Source organism: Chelonoidis abingdonii, chromosome 11, assembly GCF_003597395.2.
Source record: "Chelonoidis abingdonii isolate Lonesome George chromosome 11, CheloAbing_2.0, whole genome shotgun sequence".
Lineage (NCBI taxonomy): Eukaryota > Metazoa > Chordata > Testudines > Testudinidae > Chelonoidis > Chelonoidis abingdonii.
The window spans coordinates 56243002-56255828 of NC_133779.1; the positions used below are offsets into that span (position 1 = coordinate 56243002).

Genomic DNA, 12827 nt, shown 5'->3' on the forward strand with positions numbered 1-12827 from the left:
GAAGAGGCTAACACTCCCCACCAAGCCAGCCCAGGACCTGCCCCTCACAGGACAGGCTAACGCCCCCCCCGCCCATCTGGCTCAGGACCTGCCCCCCTTGGGAATGGCTCACGGCCCTGTCCGATCCATCTAGCTGGCCCAGGCCCACCCCCACCCCTCACACAAACCCTGCTCATGCCAGCCTCCCACTTCCATATGCCCCTCTGCCCTCCACTCCCACCATCTCCTCCCCCAACACACTCTTCCCAAACCCCTACTTCTGCCAGTCCCCATACCAATGCCCCCAACTCCCGCAAGGCCACCACCTCTTCCCCGCAACCCCCAGCAACCCTCTGCCCTTCCCCACAACCATTCCCCTCCATACACCCCTCCTGCCAGCCCCTCCCTCCAGGCACAATCCCACCCAGGGCTGGCAAGAGGGGAGGGGAACGAGGGACAACTGTATCCCCCAAACGTCTGTGTAACTAAAGTGAAATCAGAGGGGGGAGGGGTTCAAATTCCTCTCAACAGGCATATTCCTGCCATCCCTGAGCATTGGGGTCTGAGATCCCGGCAGCCATCTTTTGGAGCTCCCCTCACCACACACGCTCCCGCCATCCCTGAGCATTGGGTCTGTGACCCTGGTAGCCATTTTCTACAGACCCCTTCACCCCTGCACGCTCCCGCCATCCCTGAGCATTGGGTCTGAGAGCCTGGCGGCCATCTTGTGTAGCCCATCCCCACTGATGATCTCTTTCTCTCCTTGTCACCAGGAGGAAGAGCCCTGCATCTGATGGAGGAGCTGACCCCCGACCGGCAGCGCCCCTGAGCCCTGTGGCAGGGACATGGCACGGCGGGTCAGGCTGCACAGCCCCTCGCACCCAGACCTGCTGCTGCACCGGGCCAGTGAGCTGAGGCATGTGCAGGCCCTATGCGATGTGTTGGTGCGCGTGGGCCAGCAGGACTTCCTGGCCCACAGCTTGGTGCTGGCCTGCGCCAGCCACACCCTGGCCCGGCTCCTCCTGCCACAGGGTCCCAGAAAGCTCTGCAATCTGGACTTCCTTGCGCCTGCCACCTTCAAGCACGCCTTGGACTTTGCCTACACTGGCAGCCTTGAGGTGGCACCTGAGGAGCTCACCAGCCTCCTGGCCACTGCCCGGGACCTGGAGATGGAAGAGCTGGAGCAGGCATGCCTCAGGGCGCTGGGGACTGGAGGCCCTGATGGGACTGGCATTGGCGACAGGGCTGGCAGCCATGAATCAGTTAGTGTTGGGGACAGGACTGGTGGCTATGATGGGGTTGCCATTGGTGACAAGACTGGTGGCCATGGTGGAGTTGGTGAAAGGACTGGTGGCCATGATGGAGTTGCCATTAGCGACAGGACTGATGGCCCTGACGAAGTGGGCATTGGCAACAGGACTGGCTGCCATGATGGAGTTGGCATTGGTGATTGGGCTGGCCGCCATGACGAGGTTGGAGCCCAAGATGTGAGGAAGGAGACAGAGGATGGGATGTCCCAGATAAAGTCACCAGGCAACCACGACCTAGTTTTATTGGCCGATGGGCCCTGCCTGGGTAGGCCAGACAGTAAGGGGAGCCAAATCCAAGATGGCAGCTTGGCACCCAGTTGGGTCCTGTTTGAACAGTCCTCCCTCAAGCCGCGGGAAAGCATCATCACAGCTACGGCCCGGCCACTGCCTCAGGAGCACCGCACCCATCCCTGGCCGCCAGAGGTGCTCTGGGGGCCAGAGGGGGTGGTTTCTGGCTACCAGCCCTACCCACCATTGCTCAGCTACCAGCTGCAGTCACTGCCTTCGCCCTTGGGCAATCTGGGGCCTGGGCACATGGCCCTCTCAGCATCGGTGGGTTTCCATGGCTACGTCCGACCCTTCCCCTGCAGGCTGGAGATGGGGAAGCCGGGCACCCCCAGTGGGATCATGGGCAGAGAGAAGCAACTGGAAGACCAGAGGTGAGCAAGGTGGGGGTGGGAGAGAAGCCATAGGTGATGGGAGTGGATGGGGGGAGGCAGGGAGCCGGACTCCTGGGTTCTGTCCCTGGCTGGCCCTGGGAGTGGAGTTGGGTCTGGTGAGTTAGAGCAGAGTGGGCTAGGAGCCAAGACTCCAGGGTTCTAGCCCCAGTTCTGGGAGGGGAGTGGGGTCTAGTGGGTTAGAGCAGGAGAGGGCTAGGAGCCAAGACTCCTGGTATTATCCCTGGAAGGGGAGTGGGGCCTAGTTGTTAGAGCAGGGGGGCTGCGAGCCCGGATGGATGATACAGGCCATGAGGCTGCTGCCCTCCCTCCCCCCACGACTCCGAGGCACACTGGCTCTCGGCTGTGGGGCCTATTCTGTGGGAACCGTCTGTGTCACTCATTTCCTGCCTGGTCTCCTTGGGGCACCCTCCCCATGAAGGCAGGCATGGCAGGTGCTGTTGCAGCTCTGAGCAGGGCACCAGGGGCAGGCATGGACCAGCTGCGCATGTGCCTTGCCAAATGCCGCTGACCTTTCGCAGCTGTGGCCAGAGGCCACTTGTCCCTGGCGCCAGGCCAGCTGGATTAACCCCAGGGTAGGGGCGCTGCAGCCCGGGGGTGCTGAGGGGAGGGAAAGCATTGTCCATTGGGGGAGCTCCCGAGTACCTCAGCCCTGGCCTGGTGCTCTGGGGGGAAATCCCCCAGTCTCTCTGGTTTGCAGTTATGCTGGTCACAGCTCAGGGTCTCTCACACCCCCAGGGACGCACAGACCCTGAGCCCAGCAGGTTCCTGCCCCAGAGAGCGGCGGAGCTCGAGATGAAACAGGTCCCATGGGAGGGGGTGGCCAGCTGACTCGCCTGTGGGGTTTCCCCTAGCTGGGCCCACACCCACACGCCTGACTTCAAAGGGCTGAGTTGTTCCTAGATGACACATTCTTCCCCCCATCATCCCAGAGCCCTTCACATTTTCCTCTAGGCCAAATTACCTGAATTTGGAGGGTGAGGAAGTGAAGGGGTATCAGGGCGCTGTAGGGGTGGATCGGGGGAAGCGGGGACATGGGGTGTAGGGATGGATCTAGGTGGGGGCAGTGGGGATATGAGGTTTAGGGGTGGATCGGGGCAGGGGGCTAAGGGGTGTAAGGGTGGATCTCAGAGGATCAGAGGGGATATGGAGTGCGGGGGTGAATCTGGGTGGGGCCAGGGAGTTATGGGGGTAGAGGTGGATCAGGGACAGGTGACTGTGGGGTACAGGGTTGGATCGCGAGGGCAGGGGAGCTACTGTAGTGGTGGATCTGGGAGTAGCAGGGGGACGTGAGGTGTAGGGTTGGTTTGGGGACCAGGGGGATATGGGGTTTAGTGGTGGATTAGGGCAGGGGGCTATAGGTGTTGGGGGGGATCTGAGTGCAGGTAGTGGGGGCAGTGGGAGATATGGGGTGTAGGGGTGGATTGGGAAGCAGGGGGGATATGGGGTGTAGGGGTGGATCTGGGAGAAGCAGTGGGGATATGGAGTATAGGGGTGAATCTAGGTGGGGGAAGTGGGGGCAGTGGGAGAGATGGTGTTTAGGGGTGGATTGAGGAGCAGGGGGATATGGGGTTTAGGGGTGGATCGGGGCAGGGGGCTATGGGGTGTAGGGTCGATCTGGGTGGGAGCAGCGGGGGCAGTGGGAGATATAGGCTGAATGGGTCTGGGTTTCAGTTTCCAGCCTTCCATGGGGCAGATCTTCCTCTGATGACCCAGTTATTAATGAGCCGTGCCCCTGTCGGCATGCACAGACTGCAGCCAAGTTGCCCCTCAACCTGCCCCGTGTGTAGCTAAATTGATCCCATGCCTGGAGTCTCCTCTTCTCCGACCCCTCTCCAATTTATCTACATCCCTTCTGGAAGGCTCCAGGGCTGGCCACAGGTCCCAGCAGCACTCACACCAGGGCCAAGTACAGAAGTCAAATAACCTCTGGGCTTCTTCTCCAGATTCCCCTGTTTATAGACGCCAGGGTCGCCTCTTTTGGAGCTGTCCTCCATTGACATTCTGTGGTCCCTGGTGGATAGATTGACATTTAGCCGTATTAAAACGCAGAGTGTTTGCTTGTGCCCTGTTTACCAAGCCACCCCGATCGCGCTGAATCGGTGACATGCCCTCTTCAGTGTTTCCCATTCTTCCAATTTTTGTGTCATCAGACACTTTATCAGGGATGATTTTATGTTTTCTTCCAGGTCACTGTTAAAAATGTTAAATAGCACAGGGCCAAGAGCATTTAGGATTCTTTTTTGTTCCCAATATACTTTAAAAACTCCTTCTCATTGTCCTTTTCTCCGCTGGCCACAGAGTGCGTCTGGCATCCTTTTGCTTCCCTTATCCAGTTTCTACAATTCCAAGCTTCTGAATGATAGTCATTGCTCTCCGCTCCCTCCTTTTCCCATTTGCTATGTATTCCCTTTTTGTGATTTAGAGCCACTTTCACTTCCCCTGTAAGCCACGTTGGTTTCAGAACTGGCCATTCTCTAGCTTGGCTTTCCTGGCACCTAGTAAAAGTGTTCTCAAACAATTCCTAAGGGTCATTCACATTTTTCTGCTGAAATCCTGTCTCCTAGCTAAGATTTGTTGGTGCATGGAGCCCTCTAGTGCCCAGATGGGGCAGGCACCGTGTTGCTCAGTCTTGAGCTAAGAGCTGGGCATCAGCTGGGGTTGTGGAGGTATCGTGGATGCGCAGAATTGGGGCTGTGCCCCAGGTTTGGAACAGTTCCTCGGTGGAGCCCCTACAATGTGCCAGACCCCCAAAAGGGCTCACGTCCTTCTGCCACATGGCCTCAGTGCCTCTAGGCTGCACCTCGGGCCCTTCTGCTTCACCCCGTTCAGCATGGCCAACGGAGCCCGACTTGCTGGAGGGCCTTGTCCACTCTGCCAGGACTGATGCCAGAGCCTGTGCCCCCCATCATGCACCTTCCCTGTTCTGAGGTCTCTGCCCAGCTCCCGTGCGTTGAGGCGGGGAAATCCCAGCTCCTCTGGGTCATGGGCTGGCTGGGGGCTACGTCCCGGTGATCAGTTTTGCAGCTGTCTTTTTCAATTTCCCATTGACATGGGGTTAGTGAGTCCATTTTCATGGCCTCGTTAACGACCCATCACAGCTCAGCCAGCCAGGTGACATTTATAGCTTTGTCTCCCAGTCTGCCCTGAGAGCAAAAACAGACCTTTACCCCACACCAGGCAGCCATGCACAAGGGAAACTGAGGCACACATAGAGGTCATAAAAATATTACGAAAATTGCCATGTTGTCACAGGGGACTGCTCCCCACATCTCTTCTTCTGCTAAACAGTGCCCCTGGCAGGGCAGCTCCCCAGGGTTCAGCTGCTACGGTGCTGTGTGTCTAGCAGGTGCGTGTGGAGCCTTTTTCTTATGTCCTTTCTTCCCTCTTGGCTTTGCCCCCAGCCCCAAATCAGGTGAGCATTACCTCATCGCAGTCCCAAACAGGCCAAAGGAAGGAGCTGACTCCCTTGAGAGTCCAACAGATCCTTTGTTGCTGCCTAGGCCAGTGTCCTTTGCTCCTGTGAGGCTGGGCTGGGTTTGTCCCATACCTGCGCTGATGAGGTGTGATCTGCCCCTCTGCTCTTGGGGAGTTTTTGCCTGGGCTTGCCCTAAGTCATGAGGACACATTTTCAGCCTTATAACTATGTACATGAAATTACAACCTATAACCTGTAACCGTACTGTAACATCACCGTAACAACCATGCCCAGTGCATCAGGAGCCTTCCGAAGACACCCGACATGACAAGCTTTGCACTGGATACCACACAATCCTTTTATAAAGATAAACCGGGGGGGCGGGGGGGACGGGACGTGTAGGGTGCTGCCCTGAGGTACAGAGCGTCACAGGAGCAATGGGGTCAGAGCTATGGGGGGCTGGAGGTGATGGGGGGCTTTGAATGGAGATTCTGCCTGTCTCCATCCTGAGCCCTGTGAGTCATTTGCCGTTTAACCCCTTGTTTCCCTCTGCTCAGGCTGCTGGCGGTTCCGGCCAAGAGCTCGGGGTCCGACCTCTGCCCTCAGCGGGGCCCAGATACCCAGCACCTCCCACTGCTCTGCCACCCGCGTAAGGAATCCCCTGTCCCCCCGCCTGCCCCACTGTGCCACCCATGTAAGGACCCCCCACCCTGCCCCCCGCTGTGCCATCCACATACAGACCCCCTACTGTGCACCTCCTGCTCTGCCACCCATGTACGGACCCCCCAGCACCCCAACTGTGCCACCCATGTACGGACCCCCACCCTGTCCCCCTACGGTGCCACCCACATAAGGACTCCCACCTTCTCCCCACACTGAGCCACCCACATACGGACCCCTGATCCTGCACCCCCGCTGTGCCAGCCATGTAAGGACTCCCACCCTGTCCTCCCACAGTGCCACCCACATAAGGACTCCCACCCTGTCCCCACACTCTGCCACCCACATACAGACCCCTGATCCTGCACCCCCGCTGTGCCAGCCATGTAAGGACTCCCACCCTGTCCTCCCACAGTGCCACTCACATAAGGACTCCCACCCTGTCCCCACACTGTGCCACCCACATACGGACCCCCCATCCTGCACCCCCGCTGTGCCACCCATGTATGGACCGCCCACTGTGCCACTCACATAGGACTCCCCTGCCCCCCATTGTGCCACTCCTGTATTGACCCCAGACCCTGCCACCACTGTGCCACTCATGTATGTGCACTCTGCCCCCTGGGCCACCCACATATGGACCCCCACCTTGTCACCCACTCTGCCACCCATACATGGACCACCCACCATCCGCCCCCCTCATTGTGCCACCCAGGCATGGACCCTGCCAACTGCCCCACCCTGCCCGTCTCCTCCCACTAGCAGCTCCTGGACCCTGACCCCAATGACCCACTGCCCCATTACCTCTCCCTGCCCTTCCCCCCACCTTGCCCCTCACTGGCTCTACTGCCCCCCGCCCACCTCCCAGCCACCCTCCTGCCCTTGTCTCCTGAGTCCTCCAGCCCCACCCCAACTATCCCCTCCCCTCCAAGATCCTCGACCCCACCCTCACTGCCCCTCGCCCAGACCTCTCACCCAGTCTGCCCCACACCCCATCTGACAGTCACTCCATCTCCCCAGGGCCCCGGTCACTCCCGCTCCCCCGTTTCCGGGCCCAGCGGAGCTGTGACAAGGACCTGCTGCCTCTGAGCACAGCACCCCCTGGAGGTGAGAGGGGAGAGAGGAGGGAGACCTGGGGCACTGACGGTGGGGGGTCCCTGAGGGCTATCAGTGGGGGAGGACCTTAGGGGGCAGGGACAGTGGTAGGGAGACCCTGGGAGGCAGGGACAGCGGGGGTGGGGGGTGCTCCAGGGGCAGGAACAGCGGGGGGCCAGGGAGGCAGTGGTCCACCCTGGGCAGAGGCAAGGAGCTGAATTTTTCAGTTGTTTCTACTGGGCATGTTGTTATTGTAGGGTCACCCGAGAGCAGTGGGGCTGGAAAACCCGGGTTGCATGGGCCCATGGGTCTCACTGGTAGGGTGGAGGGTAGGAGCCAGCTGGGCTAACTGGTGAGGGACTGGTGAGGAGGGCTGGGCCCATCTTTGAGCTGTGTCTCTCCTGCTCCTCCCCAGAGCCAGCCACGGCGGCGTCAACCACCCTGTACTTGATGTACGGCCCACGGTGCCCCCCACGGGCCCTGCCAGCTGGCACCTGGAGCTACATCTGCCAGCTGTGCCAGCGACAGTTCCCCAGCCAGATGGCGCTGCGCAGACACAGCCGCAGCCACATGGGTACGGCCTGGGCCATGAGCGCTCCTGCCCTTCCCCCATCCAGCTGCTGCCCCTCACTCCCGACTCGCAGCCCCTGCTCTCCCAACCCTGCCCTTTCCCCATCCCACCGGTGCCCCTCACTCTCAGCCTGAAACCAGTGCTCCCCCAGCCCTGTCCCCGCCCCCCCACGTCCAGCTGCTCCCCCTCACTCCCGACTTGCAGCCCCTGCTCTCCCAACCCTGCCCTTTCCCCATCCCACCGGCGCCCCTCACTCTCAACCTGAAACCAGTGCTCCCCCAGCCCTGTCCCCGCCCCCCCACGTCCAGCTGCTGCCCCTCACGCCCGACTTGCAGCCCCTGCTCCCCTAGCCCTGCCCCCACCCCCAACCCATCCAGCCGATGCCCCTCACTCCTGACCCACAGCCCCTGCTCTCCCAGCCCCCCCAATCCAGCCAGCGCCCCTCACTCCCGGCCTGCAGCCCCTGCTCTCCCAACCCTGCCCTTCCCCCATCCCATTGGTGCCTCTCACTCCTGATCCATACCCTTGCTCCTCCAGCCCTGCCCCCACCCCCCGCCTGTCCAGCTGGGGCCCCTCACTCCTGACCTGCAGCCCCTGCTCTCCCAGCCCCCCCAAATCCAGCTAGTGCCCCTCACTCCTGACCGGCAGCCCTTGCTCTTCCAGCCCCCCCCATCCAGCCAGTGCCCCTCACTCCAAACCTGCAGGCCTGACCCTGGTGCCACCCCTGCAGGCCAGCGGCTGTTGGAGCGGGATTTCTGTGCCCGTGGGTTTCAGGCCGAGGCAGGGCTGCGGGGGCCCCAGCGGGCATCCCCAGGGGAGAAGCCCTACGAGTGCGGCGAGTGCAGCAAGCGCTTCACCCTCAAGCACCAGATGGAGACGCACTATCGGGTCCACACTGGTGAGTGGGTCCCCCCTCAGCCACAGCGCTAGCCCCCCTCGTGCGGGGTACCCCTCCCCACTGGCATCAGCCCTCCCAGTGCTACGTGCTCTTCCTCCGCGGGCGTCAGCCCCTCCCGGGGCTGTGTGTCCCTCTCCCATGGGCTTCATCTCCCCCCTACCAGTGCTGTGTGCCCCTCCCCCAGGAGCCTCAGCCCCTGGTGCTTCCTGGCTGTGTTGCACCCCTTCTAACTCCTGGGAACCGGGTACACGTACCTGCCTTGTGCCCCTGCAGGCTGGGGCATTGCTCCCACTCCATTGCCCCCAGCCCTCCTTCCACTGGGAGTGGGGGGCACTCTGGTCCCCCCATCTCCCTGGGTCTTGGGGGGTCAGCCCTAACTTCTCCTGCACCCAACCCTGCCATGGCCCAAACCCCTGTGGTGTCCCCAGGAAAGTGAGGCTGGGTCTGGGGGGAAGGGGCGGGCAGTGGGATAGAGCTGGGGGAGGGGTGGGGAGCCAAGGCAGGGAAGGGGGCGGGAGGGGCTGGGGATACCCCCTCTCACAGCCTGTTGCCCCCTGCAGGCGAGAAGCCGTTCCAGTGCAAGCTCTGCCCCCAGCGCTCCCGTGACTACTCTGCCATGATCAAGCACCTGCGGACCCATGGTGGCGCCGCCCCCTATCGCTGCACCCTATGCTGCCAGTTCTGCCCCAGCCTGGCCGCCATGCAGAAGCACATGAAGGGCCATTGCCCCGAGGAGCTGCCCTCGGACTGGACGATCGAGACCACCTACCTCTACTCCTCCTCCACCTCCTCCTGAGCTGCCTGTGCTAGTGCAGGCACCGGGAGACTCATGAGTGGCACAGGGAGGGCGCGGGGACCAGCGTCGGCGTGGCAGCTGGATCCGCGATGGTGCGTGGCATGGGGAGGGCACGGGGACCAGCGTCGGCGTGGCTGACGGATCCGCGATGGTGCATGGCACGGGGAGGGCGTGGGGACCAGCGTCGGCGTGGCAGACGGATCCGCCATGGTGCGTGGCACGGGGAGGGCGCGGGGGCCAGAGTCGGCCTGGCAGACGGATCTGTGATGGTGCATGGCATGGGGACCAGCGTCGGCATGGCAGACAGATCTGCGATGGTGCATGGCACGGGGAGGGTGTGAGGTGTAGCAGCACCTGGCATGGTGAGAGAGCGCAGCTGGCCATGGCTGGACCCGCAGAACATAGATCCGTGGCTCGATTTCCTGCCTGCCACACACAGCGTGCCAGGAGCACCGCCCACTGGCTGGGAGTCGTGAGTGTGGCATGGGCACCATGGGCAGCTAGCTACTGAGGGCATGAACCTGCTGCAGGCCAGAGATGAGAGCCCATGTGGAGAAGATCAGTCCCTGCTGTTCCCATCTCACTATGTAGGGGGGGGCTGTATGTGTGGGGCCCCAACCTCTAACATCACCCTCAGTATGGGGATGGGGAGACCCCAGTTATCGTGGGGGCGGGAGGTGTTAGGTGAATCCCGATCAGCGGGGACTCCTGCTGCTCAGTAGCTAACTGGGGGAGGGGGCATCTGTCATTAGCTTGACAGGATCCTCTGCTCTGCTTGGGGTCCCTACCCCACATGGCCAGCAGAGAGCTGAGACTGGATGGGAGGGATTCTCCCAGCCCTGGGCTGCAATGTCACAGGTGGCTGGGGAAGGGCCTGCCTTGATCATCACAGGTCACTCATTACCCAGCAGCGGGGTGGGACTCATTAGCCTGCAGGAATCTGGGTGACACTGAACTGTCCGGGGAGTTGCAAGCAGAGAAGTAGGAAGTTATCCAGGGGGAGAGGGTGTAAGAACTGGTTCCAGGGCCAAGAACTGGAGAACTGGGGAGCAGGGAGGAATAGCTGGGGTTCATATGGCACTGTCCCTTCTATTCTGCCCACCCCCACCCCTTGCTCCCCCACCCATTGGCCTGCTTTGACTCCCCTATCCCTGTGGATGCTGCACAGACCCCTCAACAAGACAGGGGTTCCCATTGCCATGGGCACTGCTCAGACCCCCCCATCACACCGGGTGCTGCACAGACACTGAGTCAGAGACACTCCTACCCCAAAGAGATTCCCAGTCTGGACAGACAGTCTCCCATTACTGGGGAAACTGAGGCTCAACGAGCCACAGCAACCAGAGTGCCTCACCTGCCAGTCCTTCATGTCCCGCCCTTGGCCTGGCTTTGCCAGCTGTGTTGCGGGGCCGATGGCCATTGCGTGTTTTGTCCCGTCTCTTGCCCCTTTGTGACCAGGCCCCACAAGCCGTGTGTGGGGTGGGGATCACATTTCCTATTAAATGTCTCAGGGATACTGAAGGTCTCTGTTATTTTCTGTTGATCACAAAAATTCTGTCCCACCTATGCCCACAGGACTCTATGGTAGCACTTTGGACACGGGGCCTTCTCCCCTGGAAGCACCCAGCTCCGGGAGTCCCGTAACTGCGGAGACTCTCACAAATCCATTCAGACATCACTTCTCACCCACCGGGCAGTGTGGAATACAGCTGAGAAAGGTGCCTCATGGAGTCTCTGCTATGTTTGTCAAGCACCCCCCACAGACTAGTTAAAAGGGGCATTTGTCATTTGTAGTGTGTGATATCGCCAGTAAAAGGATGTTCTGCTACTGGGTGCAGGCCCTGCTGCCCCATCCCCTTACAGTGGGACCTCCTCAAGGAGAATCCCCAATGGCCATATGGGGCATATGATACATGGATCGGTGTGATGTCTATTGGCTGGACAACTACTGCAAAATCTGGGGTGGGGGGCTGCTCGGCCCAGAACTACATTTCCCACAGTGCATTGCAATAACATGCAGCACAATACCTCCTGGGAGTTGAAACCTTTTATTCCCTTCAGCCCATGGGGTGGTAGTGATCAGTGTCTCAGAACTACATTTCCCATGGTGCCCTGGGCTAAGAGTGGGCAGGATGTATGCTGGGAGTTGTAGTCTAATTGCCACCCCCAGGCATTGTGAGAGGGAACTGAGGATTTAGGACAGCATTTCCCATGGTACATTGCTGCTGAGTCTGAATGGCTGGCACAGCTGTATAGATACGGGACCTGCTGGGAGCTGACCTCGCGTTGCTGCATGGGGATGGAAAGAGAGCTGGGCCTGCATATCCCAGGATGCAGTGCGTCTCTCCTACCTGGGCAATGCCTTCAGGGAGATGTAGTCCTCTCCCCTGTTCAGTGCCATACAGGACTACAACTCCCACAGTGCATTGCGAAATTGCTGGCCACCATTCCTCCCCACACTTTGTAGCTGCAATGCCTGCTGGGAACTGTAGTCCCCCTCTGTTGTCTGTGGCTGGAGTTACATGGCGCCTCCCTCTCCAGACTCCATGGTGCCCTGGGGCCAGCGCGTGCCTCAATGCCTGGTGGGAATCGTAGTCATTTAATTATATCTTTCATGCGACAGGAAGAGAGGAGCTGGGGCCACCTATGCTAGGCTACAGGGTGTCATTCCTAGTGGAGCAATGGCTTCTGGGAACTGAAGTTTTCTCCCCTTTCTGATGGTCAGAGAGGACTACAACTCCCATGGTGCGTTGAAGACGAGCCCTCACCCCATGGACTCCAATCCCCATGATGCAACGGCGTCTCTGAGGCTTTGTAGCGCCAATGCCTGCTGGGAGCTATTATTCATTCCATGTTGCGCTTCTCCCCGCCTGGACTCCAACCCCCAGGGAGTCCCGCGGCCGGGCCAGGAGCGGAACCGCAATGCCTGATGGGGGCTGTAGTCCTCGCCCCGCTTTGGCCAATGGGCACCACCCTCGCCCGGACTCCATTCCCCAGGGAGCCCAACGGCCGGGCCCGGCAGTAAGTGGAGCCGCAATGCTTGCTGGGGGCTGTAGTCCCAGCCCTGCAGCGGACGATGGGCACCGCCCCCTCCCGGACTCCATCCCCCATGGTGCCCCGCGGCCGGGCCGGGCTGTTATTGCGGAGGCCCCGCCCCCCCGGGCCAAGCCCCCCCCAGCGGTTAAAGATGGCGGCGGCGGCGGCGGGCGGCGGGGGGCGGGTGGCTCCGCCTGGGCCGGGGCCGCTTCCCCCGGGCGGCCGCGGGGGCCGCCCCCTGCCTCGGGCCGGGCTGCGCGCGCGCCTGCCCTGCGCGGCGGAGTCCAGCGAGGACGGGGCGCGGCCTGGGGGACCCGGCCGCTTCGGCAGCCTTACTGGGCCTGGGCTGGAGCCTGCGGCGCCTGCGGGGCCTGTTAGGCGGGGGCG

At 61.2% G+C, this 12827-nt stretch overlaps 1 protein-coding gene across 1 annotated transcript; it reads left to right on the forward strand.

Annotated features, from left to right (window-relative positions):
* Positions 1-824: 824 nt before the first annotated feature.
* ZBTB32 (zinc finger and BTB domain containing 32) lies at positions 825-9563 on the forward strand. Its single transcript, XM_032804718.2, has 6 exons — positions 825-1948; positions 5942-6033; positions 7065-7151; positions 7555-7713; positions 8441-8608; positions 9169-9563. Exons 1-6 carry the CDS (start codon positions 825-827, stop codon positions 9402-9404), a joined length of 1866 nt encoding a protein of 621 aa, XP_032660609.1. The 3' UTR covers positions 9405-9563.
* The last annotated feature ends 3264 nt before the right edge of the window (positions 9564-12827 follow it).